Here is a 25889-nt window from a genome sequence, read left to right on the forward strand (position 1 = left end):
AGAATAAAATGCTAGCACTGTCTCAGGCGTCATTTAAACAAAATGTTAGAACTTCAATTTGAACAAGATTTCATCAATTTTTACCTTTTACCACACTGTGGTTAATCTATCAATAGTTATTTTTGTGGATGGTGTGAAGGTAAGGTGTGGCGATGGGGTGTAGAGGAATCAATATAGAGGAGGGGCGATGGTGATGTGCGACCGTTATTCAAAACATGTAGAAACCCTAGGTTTTTTACGGCGACGGTCAGAAGATCCAAAATCGTTGAAAATTTTTTCCTCATTCCGCGAACAAAATGCTAGTCAATTGCAATGAGATGGTAGTTTATTTCTTTGTATGAATGTTTGAAAATGTTTAAAAATCATTAAGGAGGCGTTTGGAGCAAGGGTTATAATTAAAATATAATAACCATCTCTTGCTACAGTAAAAATTATTTCAAAACCTCCAATTAACTATCATCAACACTATTTCAAAACCTCTATTTGCCTATATAGTATTTACTATTTACTACAGTTTTTACTATTTTACATTCATCATTCTTTTATTATTTGCTACAATGTTTATTATTTTCTTCTCAAACTAAAATAGTTTACACCTCAAACACATACTATTATAATCGAAATTAAAATAATCTACACCCCAAACACAAACTATCCTAACCCAACTATAATAACTTAGTACTATAATAATAAACTTCCCTAAATGGGCGTGTGGGAATAGGAAGTCAAACAATTCCCTTTTTTATTTTTTAATTGGTAGAAGGATTAAAAGGTAAAAGCCCAATAACTTTCTTGAAAATAAGAAGCCCAAAAGAATTTTTTTTTCTGAACATTTTAGGATGAAGTAGACATAAGTATAATATTCGGCTATTTAGAAGGCTGTCTACGTGGAAAGCCCTTGAAAAAAATAAAAGAAAAAGGAGTTTGGGCCGGATAATTGAGTGGGCCGAAGCCCATAATTAGAAGAGAGAAGGAGAAGAAAGCAAGAAGTGGTAATCAGCGGTTCCCGGAGTTGAAAGGAAACGGCTGCTGACATATCGCAAACCGACCACGCATGAGAATGTTTTCAAGTTCGTTATTTTGATTTTCTCTTGAGGAGAGGGTGATGAATTTTATGAGAGCAGCTTAGTTACGTCTTCAATTTGGGATTCTAGGGTTTTAATGGGTAGGGTTTTTCTCGTTGAATTGGAAGGCAGGTCTTACCGATGCCGATTCTGTAACAACAATGTTGCTCTTGCCGATGACGTTCTCTCTCGGGTACTTTCACTCTTCACCTTTTCCCTTTTATTTCCCCTCCCGATTCTCCCATACATGCTTCAGTTTTGTTTCTTGAATTTGGGGGATTGAATTTCTCAACAATTATGACCGAAAACGGGGGTTTATTTACTCCTCGAATTATAGGTTTGGATTGATTTGCCTTGTATTGGCATTATGTTTTCTTTTTTCTATCATGGGTTGCTGCTTTAATTGATGTTTCGTTCGTATTTGCTTCGAATTGTGCTCTGAGTCAAGTATTGATCATGAAACATCAAGCGTATTTTGGTTGCATGGTTAAAATTTGTCTGTTGTCACCACTTGGCGGTAAACTGATGCTACTGAGTCTCAAATGCTAAGTTGGAATTATAATTTCTACGATCAATTTCCTACTAAATCCTTGAGGATGGTTAATCTTAATGCTGTTTACATAATGTTATTTGCGTAGCTCTGTTTTTCCATTTCCTATCAACTTGCCGATTTTGATGAACTTTTATGGTTCGGTTTTTGTCCCAGACTTTCAATTGCAGTCAAGGGAAGGCATATCTTTTCAGCAATGTGTGAGTGGCCCTGTTCTTATTTTTATTTTATTTTCATGTGCAGCTTCAGATCCAAAAATGTTTAGATTATTTGTGAGGCGCCATTTGATGATAATTTCTGTAAGAGGGGGAGGGATTTGATTGATTTCCCTTTAAAATATGTTTTCTGTAATTGAAAAAATTTATATGTAGATATATGTGGTATTGGTTCGGGATTTTACTAGTATTTTTTAAGCAGTCTTCATAATTCAAAAATTGAGTTTAAATTACCTTACTTTGATCAGTTTTTGGCCTCACGTCTATAATTTAACATAAATTGAAATACTTTTACCTTTTGCCAGAGTGAATATAACATCTGGACCCAAGGAGGAGAGGCTGATGCTTTCTGGTATGCACACTGTGGAAGATATCTTTTGTTGCTGTTGTGGACAAATTCTTGGATGGAAATATGTAAGCTTTCTCCTCTCACTATCTATGCGAAGTGATCAGTTTTACACCTTCTGTAATAGAACTGATGACTGTTCAGTAGTTAGAATCGTAAGAACTGGCTCAACTGTCAAAGGAGCGATCTATAACTTGTATATTTAAGTTTGTGGTTCTGTTATCAACTCTGTCTCTAGCATATTTCAACTTTCAAAATTAGAAGATGAAGACAATCCACCGGAACAAGATGAGGTGAGCAGAAGTTGGTTGATGCCCTCAAGTATCAAACATATTATTATTAGTAATAATTATAAAGAATGGACATAGATTCATGGATATCATAACATGTTATTCTATTTCAAATGAGGAAACTTCGAGAAAATATATTGGAATATCATGAGTTCTGACCAGTTAGAATAAACCAAAAACAGAGAGAGAGAGAGAGAGAGAGAGAAATCTCTTGGAAGGAGCCAGCACAGGCATACCTCAGCTTTAAATCTGCTTTTAATATAATTTTAGCCTAAGACGAGCTGGGGGGGGCATCTTCAACCAACTTCTATTTCTAAATATGAATAATGAAAAATATAACAGACAAACTACTTCATTCGTGCTTAGTGCACATGTAATATTCATTTCTAAGGACAGATAGAAAACAACAATATGCTTAATAAGTCATCACAAATAGATGTAAATGCAATACGGAAGGTAAGGTGCAACACTCATGTCTGCCTGGCTGGTTGGCTGTCTGTCTGCTGGGCCTGTCTCAACTTGAGCAGCTAAATAGGCAGGTTTGCATTTAAGCAGCAGTTAATATGCTGAGTTTGAAAAAAAAAAAAAAAAAAAAAAAATTATCTTTTCGTTATTACCTCTACCAGAAAGGATGGGTTGATTTTAATATATGCATGTGTATGTATGTGATACCACCTTTCGTCTGCCTGAAATTCTGAAAACATTAAGCTAGAGTTTAGAATGGCATAATTTACGGTGTGTATCTGAAAATATCTGTGGGTTTTTGTTTTTATGAAAGAATTTTCTGTTGACTTGTTGACTGGAGTATTAGTTTGCTAGATTGATATTGCTGCACTTCAATAGGTAACTACACACGACAAATACCAAAGGTACAAGGAAGGGAAGTTTGTTCTTGAGAGGTACACGGAATTTTCCTCATATTTCCTAATAACCAAAAGTTTTCTGTAAATATATTATTAGTCATGAATTTATTTATACCTCTAACAGATGGACAATAGTTGAAGAGATGATGGAAGACTTAAATGGAGATGCTCATACTGGTCCAAGCGATATGGAAAATCCTTAGTGAGTTTCAACCATATTCTCTCAGAATAAGGAAATTAAAGCGTACATGTCAAAAGTGTTGTATCTAAAAATAATTCTAGCGGCTGTAGAACTACTATTGTAAGTGCATGACCATAATCTATAATATCATAAGCTTTTTCTAGAATCGCGTTTTGAATGCTCGATTCTCCCCTTGACAATCCCTTTTCATACGGTAAGTACATCTTTGTAGATTGCTCATGGAACCATCAAAGATAACTTTGTTTCTAGTTTATTGAAAACGTGTTCTCTATGTAGACATGAAACCAGAGGAATGCGTTTCACAATCCCATTTGTAAAAAGACAGTATATGAACTTGTTCTTATATACCAAACATCGTGTTAATCGTTCTGAACTGGTTGATGGACACTAGTTGACACAAATTTAAGTCTACTTTCTTTTCATGTTGTGTCATCTGTAAGACTGTAATGTTGATAAAAGGAGAAAAAGCAAAAAGAAGGAAGAATTATAATATTTTGTTGATTGTATGGTTAGAAAATGAGTGGGAAACCAAAAGGCAGCCATTGGAAAAGGAAAAGGCCACTGCCATAAGTTGTTTTTGCTGTAGAAGCTGATGATTAGCTTTCTGAAGGAACAGAGATGGCCCACAGGATGAATGGTTGAGGCTGTGACTGCTTCGAATTTATCTGCAGAGCCGTGGTATTGAGTAATATATAATAAGGACAAAGAAGAGGCAAAGTGGCCGCATTGAGCCGTCTTGGTTGCTTGGCTGTTCGGCAAAACCCCGCCCGTACACGACGAGTGGGACATTGGCCGGCTTCTCATTTAAAGCGGTATTGGTAGAAAGGGAAAACGAATTATGGTATGAATGAATCTTCAATGTTGTTCACTTCTGTCCTCCCTCTTTCCTTTGACAGTAAAGCAAATTTAAATGATTTTAGACTACTTTAAAGTGAGATGATTAAAATCTTTCCATATTATAGAATTGAATACATGATTGTTAGAACTAAAGACAGTCTCTAATAGAACCCAAACATATTGAAAGATAAAGGAAAACGGAATTACTAGATAAACTAAGTGTTTGAGATATTTGGATTCTCAAAGTCTTGAGAATACTCTCGAGCCTTAATATATTTCATTAAATATTGCCTTACCTACCTCATTCTCTTTCCTCTGTTTATAATCAAATTCCATACACAAACTCCTGTAACTATCCTTAATAATATTCCTATCAGTCTCATGTACCCAAAGGAAAACTTCTAAAGGATATAAGTGAGGATAATGAGATCTTTTTAAATATCATATTATTGTAGAGTTGTGTCAAAGAAATCATTTTTTATAATCATACAAAATTGTGGAAGAAATTCTAGATTGAACAAAAAGTGCTGAGTGGTAAGCAAAGTATAACTCTATCAATCTACATGTGGAGTAGGACTATTAAGTCGGGAAGACTAATAGGCAAACTATATCTTGGGTTTATGATCCCAAAATATGTTTAAAGTGGACGATATTACGATAATATGTCGAGTAGTAGAATCGAACTGGATACCGAAGAATTTTGAGAAGGAGGGGAGGTGGCTAATTGAGGTTTGGGTGGGGTTCAATGTATTAGGATTATGAGTCAGAGTTAGCAGCAATATGTAATTGTAAAGCCTTGTGATGTCACCATCTTACACCAATTTCACTTCTTTATTCCACAAAAAACGTGGTCTCCCCATTCTCTCTCTCTTTCGATTAACTTCATTTAGCACATTACCATGGAACAGGTCTCCAAATTTTCTTAACATTCGGTGGCTCCAATCCTCCTAATCCACCTCAACAATTTCGGCCCACTCATAATTATATTGTTTTTGGTTTTTTATTTTAAAATTTAAGTCTATTTTCTCTCATTATCTTTCTCGATTTTTAAATATGTTGATAAAAAATAGATAACAAAACAAAAAATTTAGAGATGGATATGATGTATATAGATTTGATTTTCTAAAACTAAAAACAAAAATTCAAATAGTTACTAAATGAGATCTTCGTTTTTTTATTTTTTTTATTTTTTTTTATTTTTTTTTTATTTTTTTTAATTTTTTTTTATGAAATGTATATCTGTTTTCTTTCATTTTTTTTTTTCATTATGGTTTGTGCATATTTTGTTTAGAAACACTTGCACTTCTATATATATATTTTTTAAGTTTTTGGTAACTACTTTTCTTTAGTTTTTAAATTTTAGTTTGATTATTTAAAATGTTGATAGAAATTAAAACTAATTTCTATAAATTTAATTTTATAAAAAAATTATAAAATAGAACCTTAATATTTTTTATTCAACTTTCAAAGGGGTAATCATTTCGAGAAAACTTTAATTTTATTTCTTTAATTTTAGAAATTTTAATTTAATTCTATGTGCATTTATAGCTTTGTTTCAATTTGATAGTTATGATTCAATCAAATTTTTAAAATCATCATGATTATTATTATGTTTGACCGTGATAATATGGTTGTAATTGGTATTAGATTTTCTATTTAAATAGTTGTGTGAGAAAATAAGTGGGTGTTTCGATAAATAAAACACAATTTAAAAAAAATCGTAAAATTTAATTCACAAATTGAAACATTCAAAACTATATATATAAAAAGGAACAGAGTGAAATTGATATCAAACCATGGGGATTGAATATCTAATTTTGTATCAATAAATTCTAACAAATTAATTTTTGCAACAAAGTCAAAGTTTAGAAAAATAAATACTCACGAGGAAATCAAAGTAAGATTTGGTTATTTTTCATTTTAACAAAAAATTCAAAACAAACGTATTGTTTTTAAGGGTAATTAAACATAATATATAACATATAATTACAGAAAATAGAAAGACGTTAGCGGCAAGATCACGGAGTTTAAGCGGGAAGTGTCTCAGAAACAAAAAAACATTTTTTTGCATTTAAAGCGGCGTGTTTGGTTGTGTGGCGACGTTAAGCCGCCGTGACGTCTCTGCTACCGACAGCCTCACTCGTGAGTAGGGTAGGGACCACTCTGCACTCCTACTGGACCCCCACTTACCCCTCACTAATTCCTTTTTTTTTTAATATATTTAAAATTATTTATGTTTTATTTTCCTCCCCTTAAAAGGAAAAATAAAAAACGCTACTTTGGGAGAGAAAAATAAAAACCCCAATAATAGATTATAATATAAAGTACTCTCTAAATTAAAAAATTAAGAAGAAATCTTTGGATTGGCCATTGGGTGACTTGTTGATTTTTTGGTTGATGTGCTGTGTAAAAGCTTTACGATATAATTATAATAATAATAATAATTAAAAAAGACATGATTTTATTAAAAGAAAAAAGAAGAGAGAGATAAATAAATAAATAAAAGGAGGGGGAATAGAATAGAATGAGGGACCACGTGGCGGATTGAAGTAGGGAAAAAAAAAAGAGAGGTTGAAATGACGGCTGGGCAAAGTGCAGGTGGTCAGTTTTTTATGATGACGCCATTTTTTAAAGATATATTTATTTATTATTATTATTCTTATTTTTTGGGGAGATGAGATTTATTTATTTATAGGCCTTTGCGTCTGCACCGCACTTTCTCTGTTCTTAGACTGCTTTCCAGTCCTTTTATTTCTTCTTTTTTTAACACACGCCCCTCAATTCTCCTTTTTATTCAACTCCCCCAGATTCTTAAAATGTTGTTGAAATCAAATGTCTTGTATTCCTCTTAGAAAAAAGTGGTATTTTTTTTAGGAACGACCAACTACTTCAAAATTTCATCTATGATGATCAAATGAAGCATAGTTCAATTGATATACAATTGTATTAGAAATCATAAGATTCGTGATTCAAATATCTCTACCTTCAAATTGTATTTAAAAAAATCATTAGCAATAAGAGAATAATTCTCTCTAGAAAAATAATTTTTAAGATCAAAGAACACTCTTGAGAAGATGTCAAATTACCAAAAATGTGATTAACTTCGTTTTCCTCACGAGTAGAGTGATAGAAAGACACAATATTATTATAGTCATTTACAAAAAGAATATACTCAATAAGACATCTTTCTTGTCGAAAAGCTCAACGACCTCCAAAATGTCAAACTCAATCTAAAGTAGGGGATTGTTTCTAGACAATTCCAGTTTGACTACTTTCGACCTCTTTATCGTGACTTCAACTTCAAGCAAACTTACATTTCAACCGTGCTCTTTTAAAGTTTATTCAATTTTAATCTTTCTATTTTTAAATGTTTAACTCAATAAAAGTTTGAGGTTAAAGTTTTTGGAAAGTAGTTAAATAATTAAATAATAATTTCAATACAGGGAAATAAATATGTGAATTGGTTTTGAAAATATAAAAGGAAATTTTCAATAGATAATAAAAAAAAGTTATTGGAATAATAGTGATGAAGTGTATTTAATTGTAAAATGTGTTTGATGTGCTTTGGAATTGGAGCCACTGAGACTCATTAGTATATATCATTAAGTTACGTGGTTTATTTAATGTAATTGTTGTTTTAATTAATGAGACGGTCGATTCATTTAACCAATTGAGTAATTGGGAATTCGATGTTGATTATTCAATGAACGTGTTATATAACAGCGAAAAGCCGCCATCCAGGAGGGGGCCCTTTTGCTTTTTTAATTAGTTGGAATATTTTGTTTAATTTTACATATCAAATCCATGATTTCAAACACAAATTTTTTAACAAGCGGCCTATTTGTTTTTACAGGATTTCATTCTTTTAAATCAGGATATTATTATTAGCTTTAAAATCCCTTACTTTTTAGTACTCTCCTTGTGAGATTTTCATACATGAATAAAACCTATTTAATTAATAAATTGATATCAATTCATCCTTGGATTTTAATTAATTATTAAATATAAATAGTATCTAGAGTTCATAAATTTCAAATAAATACATTTATTGATATTTCAAGTTATTAAATAATCAATCAATATAAAAATATATTAAACAATTCGATTTTATTTGTGACTACATTATTTATTCTCTTATATTTGACTAAACAATTGTCTAGCTTTGGTTTTTATGTACAAGATTGGTAAATCAAATACATTCATTTGATTTCCAGACAATAGTTATTCTACATATCCAAACACAAACGTTAATTATCCCAGACATTTAAAACTCATACATTTAAATTCCATATCCATGAAAAAATATTTTTGATCCAAATGGCTCCTAATGAGAAATGATGCTCGATTTTGGATAGATTTTTTTCGGTAGCGTGTTAATTAACTATATTGCTTCTCGCACACCGTTATTTTAATGAGAGTCCAGAACGACGAGTGCAAGGAGATGTGTTAGTGATATGATATTAAAATTACCTTTATCCATTAATTTAATTTTTTTGCCAATTGGTAATTTAAGATATATCAAAGTAGGTGGTTCAGGAAAGTCATGCGTTTACCTTCATTCATCAACTTAAACTTTTTTTTTTTTTTTTTTATCAATTAGTGATTTAAGAAGATGCATTAATGTGAGGATTGAATAAAGAAAAACCTAACATGTGAGAGTATTATTGCACTAATGACCCTTAATTTCGCACTCACTAAAACTACGAGTGACATTATGGATATTTGACATGTTCTTATTATGTTCTTCCAGTGATAAAGGGCTATCCTTCATTGTTTTTAAGTTTTGGGCATGATCACAAAATTAGTAGTGATCTATAAAAGAAAAAAACAAAAAAAAAAAAAGGAAAAAAACCTTGTTTTTAGTCCAAAATAGGTTAAAATCAACCAAGATTTTGGTGCAGTTTTCTTTGCCTCAATCTCCTTTTCCTTTTTTTTTTCTTTTTCTTTTTTCTTTTTTCCTGTTGAATTTTACACAAATAATGCAAATTAATAGAAGTGCACGTGATTAGTATTTAAGAAAGTGAAATAAACTAGGTAGGCAAGGTAACCCAACTGCCCATTACAAATTTTGTTGACTTTTTCTTAAAGAAATAATAATAATAAATATACACATATTTCTTTTATACATATATATATAATAAATTTACACAAATGATATATATTGTATACAGAATTCCATTTTTCTCTCGTTTTTGTGATGGGTGTTTTATTTTTTTCGGGTTGCCGCCTTCTTTTTTATTGGTTAATTAAATGTAGTGGGTCCCATCCTAGATAAGCATTCTTTATATAAATATCCTGGTTACCAATGGTTTTCTTCCTTTCTTTTTTTTCCTTGACGACCCATAAAGTTGGGATTGTTACAGCTCTCGTGCCGATATTACAATTTTATATCAATAATAATATATGAAAAATTTAGAAGGTTTAAATTTCATATCTATCACAATAATTGATATATATTATTTTTTAAAATTAAATATTTGTATTTCCATACATCTATTTGTTGTACTTAGTAAATAAAATCTCAATGTATGTATGTATATATATATATGGACAAAAGACCAAGGAACAATAAATCAAAGATAATGTAGATTTGATACATAATAAGTTTAGGTGGCAACTAATTATTGTCAAGATCTAATAATCCTAATTTTGGTATAGTAAAATCTATCTCATCTTAATCTTATATAGAAAATATAAATTTTGGTCATTTTTTTTTTCTAGAAATACATTATTAAAACTTCATATGAGACAACTTCACATTGATCTTAACATGGAACTTGAACTTTTGGATTCTTCTATATTTTAAAGTTCTTCATATCTAATTTTAGCATTGAAGTCATTTTTCTTTGTTGCACTCCTTCCCGACAGAGAAAGTCCCCACTCTCTATTTTAATTCCCATCCCATGAGAAAATTCTTTTGTTAAATTTTTCCTTAATTTATTTTTTATTTAAAAAAATTAAAATTTAATCTCAACCATATAGAATTATTTAAAATTTCTAAATTAAATGAGAATTTTTCAATACAATTTTATTTAATTTAAACACGGGGAGAAAATTCTCCCCACTCCCACTCCACTTACTACTATCTAATTGAGAGTAAATAGACATCTCTACCCTTATTTTTTTGACAAAGTACAAATATACATTTATCAACATGAAGACTAGACGCATTTTGGTGTCAACAAAAGCCCCATGATATTAGAAGAGAGGAAAAAGTAAGAAATTTGTACATTCATATTGCTTTGATCTCAAGCTCATTGTCATCCATAGTTTATGGTACCCATATATTGACAAAACAAAAAGAAAGAGAAAAAGAACCTTAGCCAAGAATGGAATGTTCCCACTTTCATACAATCATACTACACACCATTCTCACTTTTTAGTACCACCAATATTTGACTCTTCAAAATACACCAATATATTCCAAACATTATTCTTCTACATGCCATTTCTTTCTCTTCTTTTTTTTCTTGTGTTTTTTCTCCATCTAAATAGTCAGAAATTTCAATTAAAATATATATATATAAAAAAACAAACAAACGTATAATTAAATTTAAAAGTACTAAAAAAATCAGCATTTTAATTACAAGCTACACAAATTATATACATTCAAACACGAGCTATATATTTATGACTAATTAAAGAAATACAGAAAGGATATTTATAGTTCAATTATTATCTCTAATTAATACAAAAAATAAAAAATAAAAAAAGGAGGATATTTTTCAACAGTATAACAAAAATTGAAAGCTTCGTACGGAAAAGTTAAACCAGTCCCAAACACAGTACGTGAATATTAAATTTAATTAAAAAGTGCAGCAGCCAAAAAATATTTAAGAAAAGAATTAGTCAAATTGGCCAAAACTTGAAGTAAATATATTAATGATTATTGAGAAAAAGAAAATGGTAAACGGCGGGCGTGGGGCCAGTTTAGCCGGAGATTAACAAGGAGTTGGAACAAACGCGCGGAGGAAGGGCGCGTGGAAGAAGAAAGAGAAGGCTAAAAATGGAAGAATAAATGGGGTGCTGAAATTGCCGAAACCGCAAAAGCAGACGTACGAAGCAAAGGAAACCAAGAAAGGAATGCAATTATTATAAAGTGCACACGCTTGCCCTTCCTTTTTCATTCCCTTCCTATACGACGTCGTTTCTTGTTAACTCCTTGACCATTTTTAATTACAATACAAATAATTCACTTTTCATAATGTTTCGCCTCATAAAAACTTAAAACAAAATCTCACGCTTTTGGCGCGTGACTAAAAATACCTCGAAAGAAAACACCCTTATTATTATTATTATTATAAGTCCGATGGAAGCAATATTTTCCGCGGGCGGCGGCCGGCATCATTTTAGGATTTTCGATAAATAATATATAAAAAAGAAAATGTGGAATAGACCAATCAATGTCCACCAAAAACTTGTATTTACATTTTTTTTTTAATTTTTTTTTTTTTTTTTTTTTTTTTTTTAAAATCTAGGGGGGGTGAAAAGTGGATACATAAGACTGTTAAAAATAAAAATAAATAAAAGAGAAAGACAAAAAGAAGGAAATGAGAAAGTGATGTCCGTAAAAAACGCCGGTAAAAAGCCGTGGGGTGGTTTTGTTGAATGAATCATAGCCACACCGGGGGAGGTTCATTTAGATCAAAAGGGAGGCCGCGCCGCACGTGACCAATAAACGACGTCGTAGCTGTGGCTGTTGAAGCAGCGCTCGAGTCCAGCAGTACCGGGGAGGCTTCCGCATTGAGATTACACATATCGTTTCTGGCGCCATGGCGGAGGAAATCGCCGAGGAGAAAGCGAGCGGAAGAGGAAGGGGCAGCGGCCGCGGAGGTGACGGTTGGCCAGGGACTGGAGACGTTGAGGTCGAGAGAGAGACCAGGGACGGGAGGAGGGAAGTTGGTTTTAGCTTTGGAGCCGCGGAGGGATCTGGCGGCGCCGTCGTAAGCAAGGGCGGCTTCTTCAGGAGTATCGAAAGTGCCTAACCAGACGCGGGTTTTCTTCCAAGGATCGCGTATTTCAGCGGCGTAACGACCCCATGGCCTCTTACGAACGCCTCTGTAGTGGCCTTCGCGAGTGGAAGCCATGGAAGAATCAAGGAAAGAGGAAAAGGGGGAAAAGAGAGAGAGAGAAGGAAGAAGAAAAGGGGAATTGGTTGTGTGAAATTGAGAAGAGGTGGGTGGAGGGGGGGGGGGGGGGGAAATGAAATGAGTATAGAGAGAAGTTTGAAGTGGAAGGGAAGAGGGAGGGACCCACTAAATCACCCGTAATCGTCGGGTAGACGGCGTAAATACACACAAATATTTATATAATAATTATAAAAAAAAAAAAAAAAGATTTTATGATTTAGGGGAATTAGTAAAAATAATAAAAAGAGAAAGGGATTAAGAGAGAAATATAGGGATGGGGCCAGGAAAGAGAAGAGGAGCCGCCGCCTGATTAGACGTGAGGGGGATGACGTAAGCCCTACGAATGGGGGCTGAGCGGCGCCTGCCAAAATATGAGGGGACTGTCAGACAAAAGGCCACACGTGGAGCCTTTACAAGTGGTGTCTCAGTTCTAGGGAACACCCTCCAATTGGGCCGGGCTGGGCCTTCTTTTCTTTCCTATTTTAATCTCCCTCACCCTTTTTCTTTTCTGTCATTTCAATTTTTGGAATTATTCATACACGACGTAGTTTTGTAGAAACCGTAAAAATATGTTGAATCTACTTGGACAGGTAGATGATTGAATCTACATTTAACAGATCAATAAAATCACTACAATTTGATTACCTTATAATAATAGTTCGATATGGATTCTCAAATTTACATACCTCTAATAACCACTAAATATAAACGGTTAATTGTATTTATACATATCATGGTTGGTTATTTAGTGAGCTATTTTTTTTAGTATAACAACTGTAGTAACGAAGGATTGAACCTTTAATCTCTAATCAGTAAGCTCACTTTGATATTCAGTGAGTTCTTATGTAACTCCTTTATTTGTTTGATATCGGACTATTTATAGCAACCTTTCATTTCTAGAAAGTTCATGCAATATTAATTTACACTAAGAGTTAATAAACTACTATGATATTATGTTAATCATTGATTGACCCAAAAATTTAAGTTGATAGGTGAAAATAAATTTAATTTAGTATCTAATAGGTTAATTTATATTAAGTGTTAATAAGTCATAAGATGAAAATTTATGTCGTTTTCTCCAAGTGTAAATCTCTCTCAAGTTTTCCTCTTGCATTTTTGTCTCTTCAATGGTTGATATTGAGATTGGAACTGAAACTATTATTTCTTCTTTGTTTGCTTCAACTATTTAACCACGGTCTAAATTCGTCATTGATCAATATGTTAATCCATATATGTTAAATGACATATTATTAGATTTTTCATCACTCATCAACTTAAGGTTTTAGATTAATTGGCGATTTAAGATTTTCTTCATCAATTTGGATAGTACAAGTCTCATGCTTGTCTCTAATCCACCATGCAAAACTGTTAACCAAAAGTTGTAACAAACTACTCGAATAATATCTCATTTGCACCAGGTAGATGCCTCTTGCCTCGTATTACATACACAACATGCTTTATTAATCTTGTTTTGTTTTGTTTGTTTTTTTTTGTTTTCTTAAGTCATGGCCTTGTGGGTTGTTATATATATATATTTATTTGGGGTCATTTTGTGTGGGGGGGGGCGGGGGGTGGTGTTGTTGGTGAGGGCCTGATAGGTTGTAGAAGAAAAGAAAGAAAAGGGGAGAGTCTGACAATGGCTGAACATGGAGGTCTCAATTTTCACTGGAATAGTAATTTACTTTGAAATGAATATTGTAATTGCGTAGTTACTGCCAATGGGAGGGTTTCTCTGTACTATTTTTTTGGCTGCTTTTATTTCTTTCCAGACAAAAAAGTAAGGTTATATCACCATTTCATGACGTCTCGATTCCCTTTTTTTAAAACTTCCATACAAAAACTTTAAAAAGTTTTTTCTTTTTTTTTTGGTCAGTTAATCAATTTACATGGAGGTTAAATGGTAAAAATGTTTTTGTCCGTAAGCAGTTAAAAACTACTTGTCAGATTGAAGTCCATCTGCTCTTCCCCCCCTTCTGTTTACCTGCATTGGTAATTTCTTTTCTCATAACAAATTAATTTTGACGTGAGACAACATTATTGCGTGAACAAGTGAAGAACACTTTCAGAGCTATTCTAAGAAAAATTCACCCTAAAACAAAACTTTCAAATCCACCATCTAATTATATATTTATATTAAATAAACAAAGATATGTAATCTTCCTCAGCAATTATACAGTCTAGCAGCCAAGGACAATAACAAGGCCAAAAAATATAATATAACTACTCAGAGACGCATTTCTTGAATTAATTTATATAGATCAGAAATAATGTACATAATTGTAAACAATGGACAAAAAGAACATAGCTCAATTGACATTAAGTATATACTATTAATTTCAAGGTTAGAGGTTCAATCCCTCACCTCTAAAAAAAATGCGAACAATATTGGAACAGTAAATCAAATTGCACTCAGTGAGGTATAGGTTCAATTCAACAAGTAAAATGCAAAATTGGGATAATAAAGTTACAATTGGGGACTGGGGAGTTTTAAAAAGAAAGCGGTTTCTCTTCCTCAAACTTTGCTACATAGGAAAGGTTTCTTTTTTCCTTTTTCTTTTTTCTTGGTGGGGTTAGGGGATTAAAATACCCTCTGAGAGTCTGAGATTGAATCCTAGAGAAATCTTTAGTAACTATATTCACTTGTGTATGCAAACACTTTTCACTACTGTTCTACAAAATTCTTTAGCACTCACCTCCCGTCTCCTGTTCAAGTTGTATCAATGTAAAAGAATTAGCTTTCAAGGGAGTTAAAGATCTTTACCATTGTCGATACAATTGGATCCATAACCCCCAATCTTCAGTAAAAATCAGGTGCAGTCACATCAAGGAAGGATCTAGCTTTGACGAGACAAGAAGGCTCAGTTTTAATAGTTGAATCATGAAATCAAGCGTCCATTTTCAGTGGGAGTTCTTGTATGGCCTTGATTGTGATGCATTGTCATTTGGATATCACGAGATAATTGGGTCCTAGCTTTTGCATACGGAGCATCTCTTGCTGTTACAGTGACAATAATGCATAATTAGATTTCAATGACTTAAGCTTCTCATTAGGAATGTCTTTGCTGGTTAGTGATGCAAATCTTGAATGGCATTTCAATAACTTGTTACGGATCTGAGTGCCATATTTAACAGAGATGAGAAAATAAACTTATCGAGTCACCAACTATATCACTATCTAGGAAAAGAACCTATGCATATCATGAGGATATCCCCAACACAAAGAAACAGTGGGGTGTTACTTCTAGATTTACCAGTTCATCAACAAGGTTCTTACCAGCGTTCTGGGTTCGGAGAATATTCTGCCGCCTTTTCCAACAGCAAACCGCAAAAGTAATTATGAGCAAGAATATAATTAAAGCTCCAAATGCAATTCCTATTTTAGCACCAGCAGAAAGGTGTGGTCCACATGCAGGTAGCCCAGGTATACCACAGACACCGGCATTATCAGTAAAGCTGTAATGTGCACGGTTAGAATATCACGTTATCTTGTAAAGTGAACTGTAGTAATTTCATCTGCCACATATAATTAACAATAAAGCAACTACTTACTTGAAGCTGACCCTGTGCAAAAGCCTTGCACCTAAAGCAGCAGGCACTCTCCCGGACAAAGAGTTTCCATTAAGATTCCTGTGAATCAGGAGTAAAAATGAAGTCTTGATTTGATGATCATTAAGTTCAATTTTTTGGAGATAGTCTGAAGTATCTTACAGTACTCGTAATGATGTCAACTGTCCAAAACTTTCAGGAATTGATCCATTGAAGAAATTGTAGGAGAGATCCCTAATAGAGAAAATATATGTCAAACATTGCACTACCACAGTTGTGTAGATCGAGAGACAACAGTCTTAAAAACAATTAACAATAAGCACCTTACTTATTCATCAAAATTATTGTTGTACACTTTTTTGACATTTAAAAAGATTGATCTCCTTATAAATATTGCAGCAAAATTTCATTAGCCAGCTTCATTCCATAGAATAGAGTAGAACAGGATTTCAATTCATAATTCACAACATCACAAAGACGCCATTGATTAGCTTTCCTACATGTTTTCATTATACATTTTTTATTAGATACGATCTCTGTTATAAACGGCTCCATGACACACACTGACAACAGAAGAGAGACTCTCATGGGGAATGATATAGGATTGTTGGGAATTTATTGCAATATATAAATAAAATACGGAATAAACTAAATTATATCTCAAACTCCCATTTCTACAAGTTAGAATCAAATAAGTAATCGATCATAAAATAACACAAATAAAGAGGATAAGGGAAAAAGGAGAACCACACATAAAAATATATTGATTCGCCCTAAACTTGGGACTACGTCCAGTTTTCTGCAACTGTGCAAGTTCTACTATGATAGAGATTGTAAAAAACCCCTCAAACACACGCTACAAATCTCTCCTCAAATAGCCCAATAAGAATTATTTGAATCAAAGTACCACAACTCGATAATGTGAAGTAAACAATAAAAGAAACCCACAAGCCAAGAAGAATACGCAGTGTCCACAAATAAAAAATAACACATTGGAATTTGAAGAATCCTTCTTCAAATTTCCGTCTGCAAAAATAGCCCACGGCCTTCTGCATCTCACGGCACACCTCTGTGCCTCACGGGGCACCTCTGGTGCAATTTTTCTTCATATGCAAACACACACATAGCTAATGTGTTTAGCCACCTTTCCTACCAATGGGCCAAGCCCATTAACATCGAAGAAAAAAATCTCACCCATGTAAGTCTGCTTGAGTATTTCCACCGCCTCTTGATTTCTTCCTTCAATGAAAGCCTCCAAATTAATCAATTAGAATACTTGCTTATAGAGATTAATTATTAGAGAAATGGGCCAACTTCACTTCTGCACTATATCTTTTTAATTTTGATATCTTTATAGATGATCCGTCGCCCCAATTTTTTCTTCTTTAATCATGACTTGCCTATTAAATTAGGAATTACAAACTTGTATCTCACCTTCTATTCTAACCAATTAACAGTAAGAATATGGGTTAAGTAAGACTAAAGAATTGGGCCTCGAGTTTTGTCTCCAAATTTTCTAATAATCTTCCACTTGGAGACAAAACGACAATTTTACCTCCCACTGCAACGAAACTTCAAGACTCAACTCCCACTACAACTGTTATTTCTGATCTTCTTGGTAAACTCCAAGGATCAACAAAAAAACCCTGTAAAATTAACAAAGTAAGAAAACAGGAAACTATCAGAAAAATAACTGTAGCTCATCTGTGCTTGTCCTGAAGTCTGAACAAGCTACGAGGAACTATCCCCCAGACATAAAGAACAGTCACGTACTCCCACGTCAGCTAAGTGGTACCAACTGACATCTTCAACCTTGAACATATGTTCTTAAAGAAGATACATTTTGCAAGTGGCTTGACTCCATTCTTCAAGCTTGCTGCCAAGCTGGAGACTAACTTTAGCAACTGCTTTGGCCTTCCAATCTAATGCCCTCACTTGCATTTGTGACTTCATCAATCCATTAGAATATCTGACAACTGGGAGTTTGTGATAGCCATCAACTTTCTCTCAGGCTTCCCAATTGTTTCTAAATTGATGGATCTTGATCTGACTGATTGAAATTGGCTATCATTATTGCCGGCGCAACTGTACCTCCACACCTGCCATCAGCAGCTTTGATTGGCATCCATCGTCCCTTTGATCATTTGGCAACATCAAATCGACACATGTTTGCAATGTGAAATCTCTGTGGCTAACTGTCACTATTTGGGATCCTGACATGGTTTCTCGTACTTGTTTGTAGGCGCTTCCATAAACTTTGCTCCACTAGTCTCATAGGTGACAAGACTTTCAACATTCATTGATAAACACGTCCTGAGGATAGCAACTGCTTCATCTATGTTCTCCCAATCTTCATCTGACATCCTTTTCAATATCTCTAATATGCAAAATTTTCCCGTTAAATTTTATGATATCCTCGAAACTTTTTTGGCTTTGTTGATCCAATGATTCCTAAACCAACAGCTCTGATACCACTTTTTAGGAATTCATTGCGAGATATAAATAAAATGCGAAACAAATTAAATTATATATCAAACTCCCACTTCCCTAGGTTAGAGCTAAATAACACAAATAAAGAAGATAAAGGAAAAAGGAGAACGACACCGAAAATATACAAGTTCGCCCCAAACTCGGGACTATGTCCAGTCTTCTACAACTGCAAGTTCTACTATGATGAAGATTGCAAAGAAACCTTCAAACTCACGCTACAAATCTCTCCTCAAATAATCCAACACGAACTATTTGAATCCAAATACCACAGCTTGGTTACTTAAAATAAATGATAAGAGAAACCCTCAACCCAGAATATGCACTGCCCACACATAAAAAAAATAACACACTGGACTTTAAAGAAATCTTCTCCAAATTTTCGTCAGGTGTAATTTTCCTCTTCTTGCAAAAATAGCCCACAGCCTTCTGCACCTCACGGCACCTCTGCAATTTTTTCTTTATATGCAGTGTTCTCACCCATGAAAATTATTGGTTACACTGAATTTTGGTGTGAGTAACATGCATTTTTTCTTTTTCTTTTTCTTTTCTTTCTTTTTTTTTTTTTTTAATTTTATTTTAGGGCAAATATCAATTTATATCCCTAAAGTTTGAGTGTTATATCAATTTAAATCCTAAACTAATGATTGTACCAATTTAAACCCTAAACTTTGGAGATTGTATCAATTTAAACCCTGAACTTTTATAAGTGTATCAATTTAAACCTTGAACTTTCATAATTGTATCAACTTAAACCCTCCATTATGTTTTATTTGGATATACTTAAGAATGTTCAGTATTTAAATTGATATATTTATGAAAGTTTAAAATTTAAATTGATACACTAATGAAAGTTTAGGGTTTAAATTGATGTAACTATAAGATTGGAGTTCAAATTGATACAAATCCCAAAGTTTAGGATTTAAATTAATACAATTCCAAAGTTTAAGGTTTAAATTGATATAGTTCTAGTTTAGGGTTTAAATTGATTTAGGGATATAAATTGATGTGTACCTTTATTTTATTATTATTAGTAGTATTATTATTATGAGTGTATAGTTCTGAATTTTTTAAGCTATATCCAGGCACACAATTTACGAACGAGACTTCTTAGCCTTCACAAATGGATAGCCATAACTATAGCTAGCCATGCATATAACTCCTTTCACATTCCTCATACCATCACTAAAATCATGTTGCTTGATCATGTACACCAACGCCAACAAAAATACATGTTTACTCATTTAAATGGTATGACTCCCTATCATGGTCAAGACTTCAACCGAGCAAGGTTATATATCCCTTGCTTTGTAACTCAACAATGAGTCCTTCAATAAAAAAACCGCATCATGAATTTTCAACTCAATTGGAATGTTGGAACATCGACATTAGATGGTATCACTCCTTGACTACCATCAATCAAGGACAACATTCAAGATGAAAAACCTGTCTTCAGAAGCATTCCCATCCCCTGACTTGCGGCCTGATGGGAGAAAATGTAATATCGAAGAGTCCAGCTAAACTTCCTTGGGAGTTCTTGCTTCCGTAGAAATATGTGGAGCTTTATTTTCACTTGATGACTCATCAAACAGAACTCATCATGTGATGACTAAAGACTTGGGGTAGAGTAATTAACACCATGTTCCTCCCATGGCGTATTGTAAGATATCCTTACATTTAAGAAGGTGAGGAGTCAACCACCCTTGTGGGACCCCAAGTTTGCCCCATGATGCCACTAGCATGCTGCCCCGTGCTCACTTGACACCTTTTGTTCATATTGCTTGCTTCTTATAATTTACAGTTCGACGTTCAATTCTAAGGATAGGGACATCCTACACCTATCATGTCACAACGCCTCATCAATGGCCTGCTCTTGGATACCATACCTCAGATAGGTTACAATATGTTACAATATATTTTAAATACTGCTCCATCACTCCATTATAGGTTACAATATATTTTTCTCTTCTTCATGCTGGGAAACTTTTCTCTTGGATACCATACCTCAGATGAATATATTTGAATTCTGCCCATTTAGATAGAAGGTTATCCCTTCCATAGCCTACCTATTCCCTATTAGACTTGACCTATATCTGCTTCACAAAAGCATATTTTGATTTCACGTCTACATATGACGTATCCCATTTGGACTTGGACTAAATATACTCTTGTAATTGCTATACAAGTTGCACTCCACGAGGTATGGCTCCAAGCCAACCATTAGATCTCATGTCGTGGCATATTTCTCAGGATTCCCATTGGAAGAAAATTAGTTCTTCTTGAAGATTTTTAGTTCCCTTTCATATAGCTATTTTACACAAACCACTCTCCATGGTAGTCATGTTGAACCACATCTTCTACACAAGAATCCACTACTCGTCCGCAGCTTTCCCATTACGTTCTGCTCTGACAAAGGTATAACTTCATTTGAAATTCACCACTATGTCCATTGAACAAAGATGACTTAACTGGCATGTACCCTCACACAACTTGATACATGGAGTTGCCCACTCCCTCTACAACAGAGGTTCTTCTAGAAACAACTCACATCACATGATGTGACTTAAGAAACTGAATGTTCTCTCAAACGGTCAACCTGTAAGCACTTCACCATGCACACAACCAACTTGCTGTGATCAACTTTTTCATCTGCATCTCTACTAATACCGACTTGTCAGGATTTCTGGCCCAGTTAGGAAGCATGGTGAACCCTCCACAGTGGGTGTTAAAAGTTCTAAGTTACAACTACTACATGTAACGATTAATATTGAGCTCAAAATAGATCGAACCTATACATTACCTAGTGAATATTCTTGTTACCATGGATTCTAGCTAATCAACTAAGCTATCGTACTAAGCTCAAATTCTAATGTTGCATTGATTCAATTAAATGGCTCTTTCAAAATATGTATCAAGAGTGTAGATTAGATTACAAAAATTAGAAACGTAAAAGAATATCAAGAGAAGTTTATAAGCAACACTCACAAAACTTCTAACTTGGCTATTGTTCCGAGTGAAGCTGGAATGGGCCCATGGATGCTGTTTCCACTTAAATTTCTGGAAAACATATATGAACGGGTAAGTGTATGAAGCAACCAATGGGCATCATATAAAAAAAGTTTTCACTTTCTAAATACTAGGAACAATTTTATCTCATCAGGTCCAAGATTAAGAATCTTCTGTACTAGTTAAAAACCTTTGGAAGGGACCAAATTTTAAATTATTTAACGAAAATCACTCCAGAAAATCTAAACCAATAGAAAATACAAAGATGAAGTGCTTCAAACAATAACTTACATGCTTTGTAGATGACGCAGTTGAGATGTTTCATTTGGCAAGAATCCCATTAGACCTTGGTTGTCAAGACCCCTGGCCATGCAAAGTAGAAGTTAGTGCTTGTAAAAATTCGGGAAAAAAAAAAAAAAAAAACCTATAGAAGCCATCAGCACACAAATTGATTGAAACATTGTCAATGGTTGCATGATAACTAGAAAATTTTCATATTTTTCTTAGAAGGAACAAGATAAGGAAAGTACAGTCCATCAATGACCCATTTGTTTTCAGCTTTATCGTATTGGCAGTCTGCTCCACTCCAAGGATGTTGTTGAGGAACACATGGATCACCATTCCACCCTAAACGAACAGGAAGTGCTAATGCCTTCTTCAGGCTCCGCAAAGCCCTAACTACAGTAATGTGACAAAATCAGTGACAAGTACGTCACCAGGATTTAAAAGACAGAAATGCAATAAATCACATATTGATCTTTCTTTCCTTCTTTCTTTCTTTTTTAGAAAAAAAAAAAAAGAAAAAAAAAGAAACAGAATAGACTGAAAAGATATTAACGCTCAAAATTATAAGGAAACAAAAATAAAGAAGAAAAAGAAAAAACAACAAAAGCACTATAAGCATCCACAACCCAATACAAATCAAAGATCAACCATGAAAGAAAAAGATCCCAATACAAACAAAAATCTTGAAAAGAAAAATAAGAAAAAGACATGGAAAGATAACACCAAGCATCCTTTCAAACCAAAAATCCGGCTGGTAATACTTTGACAGCAAAAATCCACAAGTGATGATGCATAGCCTTCAAAGATGCTCCAAAAAATAATAATAATAAAATAAAATAAAATAAAATAACTTCAAAGATGCTTGATCAACTCAAAAAGAAGCTGCTGGAAATCAACTTGAAGCAATCTCCTAAAAAAGACAGCCCATGCCAAAGAGAAGCTGCTGGAAATCACATATTCATCTTACGCACTCCATAATTGTGAAAGTTAAAAAAAAAAATCTTTCAATCAGGAATAGGATGGACGAACATGGTACACAAAAAAGAAGCAGGGGAGGCATCAACGGCCTACCTTCATCTGGAGATGTTTTTACTTCAGCTGAAACAACTTCAAATACCTCAATAGCATTGATTATGGCATGACTGCCTTCTTTAGGCTGCAAGGTGATAGTCAAAGTCCTCCCATTGACAGCAACAGTCCTGTTAAGCACAAGAGCAGTATAGTGACCACCAGTGAGTTTCAAAATGTCCACATCTGGGAATGCAACATCGCCATTTATCAAGATGTCAAAAATTCTTTGTCCAACATTTCTGATTGAACTATCAATCTCAGCGAAGTGAAACCATATCGAGTAGTTTCTATTGGGATCCACATCCATTACATATGTCAATTCAGGTTGACTATTGGTGCTTACAAGTGCAGACCGATATAGAGCTTCTGGGTAAAAGTTTGGCGAAATTGAAGCTTGTTTGATGTTGGTTTCGACAGAGATGGTACGATCAGACTGCTGACCAAAAGTTTTAATAGGACTCCAAAATCTATCCCCACCCCAGTGGTTCCCATTACTATCTGCATCAAAGTTGGGCTTTCCAGCACCACAGCTCAGTCTTGTAGCCGTCCTAAGGATCACTCCTTCCCCCCAATTGGGTCCAAAATAATATGATTTCTCGTCAACTTGAAGGATTTCAATCGCAAGAATAGCTGGATCTCCATGACCTGTGCTATGAAAGCAGAGAGAGGCAGAGCCATCCCTTAAAAATACAAGGGCTTCAGCAAAAGTTTGTTCATCGTTGTTGCTCCACCCCGATTTAAGAGAACAAAATTGTGTGCCTTCAACAGAAACGTCGAATAGTGGTTCAGTGTCAAAATTAGGTTGGTTAACAAGTCCAAAGAAGATCCTCACAGAGTAGTGTCCCTTTGGCACTCTGTTGATAATGTAGCAATTTTGAGGACCCGTATACAAGGGGAAATAGCGGAGGGTTTTAAGAGGAGGAGAAATGTAACTCGGGCGTGTTGCATTAGCTGGTATCCCTCCTGTATATGCAAAGTCCTTGAACCATGGTGTATTAGTTGGAGGTGTGTGAACGTCATTCCGAGCTCCACAACTTATGCGCATAGCAAATGGTTCTACAATAGTAGGACACATGAAATAATATCAATCAAACAATGAGCATGAGATGAATGTCTTCGTTTTAATTAGTCTTTCTTTGCAGAAATGAAGTAATTTAACTCAGATTCTATTAGACATAGAACATCCTGCTTCTCCTAGCTTATTTATTATTTGCAACCTTCTCTATTCCTAAAAATGGTAGCAATCGTGAAAGCAACATCATCAAACAACGTAACAAATTAAAGATGCCATTTACAATTATCATTGAATTCAAAGGCACATAAGTCAATTCACACTCAAAGCAAAAAAATCTAAACAGTGTTCGCAACTTAGAGATCTAGTCGCCGATGAGTCCAGTCCAACTCAAATTGTATGCCTCTAGACTCAAATTCAGAGCAATTGAATTAACATGAAGTAGTGAGAATTTGAATCCTAATTCAATACAGCAATAAAAAGAGGAGATTCAAACGAAGAAACCGGCAATGAGAGAGAGAGAGAGGAATAGTAGCGGAAGCTCACGAGGGCGAGCTGAGGAAAGAGAGAAAACGAAGCAGTTAATTAGAAGCCATAGAAGTATAAATCTGAGCATCTTTGGCAGCTGCGATGAATCCTTGAAATCGCCTTTTTACACTGATTGATAAATCAGAACTTCATTTCAACAACGTTCTCGACCATTGATCTCTTCTTCTTCTTCTTCTTCTTCTCTTCTTCCTCTTCTTCTTCTTCTTAGCTTTGAGGAAAGAGTGAGCTCGGACGTGTACGCGGCTTATCTTTTACAGGTGGGAATTGATTATGCCTTTATTTGGTTGACCCGTGAAATAAGGCTCTAATAATGTGCTCCCAACCTTATCAATGCTCATGCGGCCTCACTACACTACTACTAGTTGCCTTATTAATTGCCTATAATTTTAAAATTATTTTGGTTGGTTTAGAATTTACAATTTTAGTCTTAATTGGGTAGATTTTGGTTATGTATTGTATTCCCAACTTTAGTTAAAGTTTGGATTTTGATTAAAGTATATGAACCAAAATGAATATTTAACAAATATAAGGATCAAAATAAACTAAAATCAAAATAGTATTAAAATCCTTAAACTTTTAAGTTTTTGTCTATTTACTTTTTAAACTTTAAGTATAGTTGATACCTTTCTTTGAACTCTTTTTTTAAAAAGAGTTTTTAAAAAATTATTAGACATGAAATCAAAACCTCATACGTTTATTAAATATATATTCAATTTTATATATAATAAATTTGTTACTTTTTAACAATTTCAAATATATTAGGAGCTTATTAGATAAATGATGATGATGATAATAATAAGAAGGTCCCGTTTAATTACCATCTCATGGTTTGTTTTTCGTTTTTGAAAAATTAAATCTATTTTTTCTCATGTTCTTGTGGTTATTTACATAATTTTAAAGTAAAATAGTTGAATTATTAGTCAAATTCTAAAAAACAATAAAGTTTTTTTGTTTTTCTAATTTGACTTGGCTTTTTGAAACAATATTGAAAAGTAGATAATAAAGTAAAAAAATTAAAACGGAATGAGTGTTTATATGTTTAATTTTCAAAGATTAAAAACAAAAAGAAAAATTAAAAGGGTAGAAGTCTATCAACAATAAAATATATTACTCATATATTTGATTATATTGGAAATTTTGAGAAAATGTTACTATACCCTCCGTTATTAATTTTAAAAGAGTTGTCCACTACTCATAATCAAATTGTTAAAAAGAGCTAAAAGTTAAGGACCAAACAAACCCTTCTTAAAGTCGAGATATAAATTTAATGAACGTTGACGGATGTGCGATATATGGAACGTAGCGTGTGCAACACCGGAGAGGAATGAAATTGGGTATTTCCTTTAATTCCACGTAGATATATATGTAAATACCTTTGGTTGAAAAAAACCAAAGGCGTGGTGGTGGTAGGGAAATTTGAAATGACCAAAATGCCCT

General features: G+C 33.7%; 3 protein-coding genes across 3 annotated transcripts; 1 reads left to right on the plus strand and 2 right to left on the minus strand.

Moving 5' to 3' along the window:
• The first annotated feature begins 971 nt into the window (after positions 1 to 971).
• On the plus strand, positions 972 to 3675 carry LOC120082432 (protein yippee-like At5g53940). Its single transcript, XM_039037596.2, has 5 exons — positions 972 to 1257; positions 1771 to 1814; positions 2135 to 2243; positions 3309 to 3364; positions 3453 to 3675. Exons 1-5 carry the CDS (start codon positions 1162 to 1164, stop codon positions 3529 to 3531), a joined length of 384 nt encoding a protein of 127 aa, XP_038893524.1. The 5' UTR covers positions 972 to 1161; the 3' UTR covers positions 3532 to 3675.
• Positions 3676 to 11773: 8098 nt separating this feature from the next.
• Positions 11774 to 12637, minus strand: LOC120083421 (ethylene-responsive transcription factor 12). The gene has a single exon (XM_039039179.2). The coding sequence runs from the start codon at positions 12452 to 12454 to the stop codon at positions 11981 to 11983; it is 474 nt and encodes a 157-aa protein (XP_038895107.1). The 5' UTR covers positions 12455 to 12637; the 3' UTR covers positions 11774 to 11980.
• Positions 12638 to 14798: 2161 nt separating this feature from the next.
• RLP4 (receptor like protein 4) lies at positions 14799 to 24790 on the minus strand. The gene is made up of 9 exons (XM_039039774.2): positions 24450 to 24790; positions 22892 to 23947; positions 22066 to 22213; positions 21827 to 21898; positions 21515 to 21586; positions 16205 to 16276; positions 16046 to 16123; positions 15771 to 15949; positions 14799 to 15491 (listed from the first exon to the last, which is right to left on the minus strand). The coding sequence occupies exons 1-9, from the start codon at positions 24517 to 24519 to the stop codon at positions 15373 to 15375; spliced, it is 1866 nt and encodes a 621-aa protein (XP_038895702.1). The 5' UTR covers positions 24520 to 24790; the 3' UTR covers positions 14799 to 15372.
• Positions 24791 to 25889: the final 1099 nt, after the last annotated feature.

Source organism: Benincasa hispida, chromosome 8, assembly GCF_027475165.1.
Source record: "Benincasa hispida cultivar pf3 chromosome 8, pf3_genome.v1.1, whole genome shotgun sequence".
Lineage (NCBI taxonomy): Eukaryota > Viridiplantae > Streptophyta > Magnoliopsida > Cucurbitales > Cucurbitaceae > Benincasa > Benincasa hispida.

Coding starts and splice junctions, on each gene's coding strand:
- LOC120083421 (XM_039039179.2), bottom strand. CDS start 12,454: ATGGCTTCCACTCGCGAAGGCCACTACAGAGGCGTTCGTAAGAGGCCA.
- LOC120082432 (XM_039037596.2), top strand. CDS start 1,162: ATGGGTAGGGTTTTTCTCGTTGAATTGGAAGGCAGGTCTTACCGATGC. Junction 1,815..2,134: donor GCATATCTTTTCAGCAATGT/GTGAGTGGCCCT, acceptor ACCTTTTGCCAG/AGTGAATATAACATCTGGAC. Junction 3,365..3,452: donor GGGAAGTTTGTTCTTGAGAG/GTACACGGAATT, acceptor TACCTCTAACAG/ATGGACAATAGTTGAAGAGA.
- RLP4 (XM_039039774.2), bottom strand. CDS start 24,519: ATGCTCAGATTTATACTTCTATGGCTTCTAATTAACTGCTTCGTTTTC. Junction 23,948..24,449: donor TCTTTCCTCAGCTCGCCCTC/GTGAGCTTCCGC, acceptor CTACTATTGTAG/AACCATTTGCTATGCGCATA. Junction 22,214..22,891: donor AAAAACATCTCCAGATGAAG/GTAGGCCGTTGA, acceptor ACATTACTGTAG/TTAGGGCTTTGCGGAGCCTG.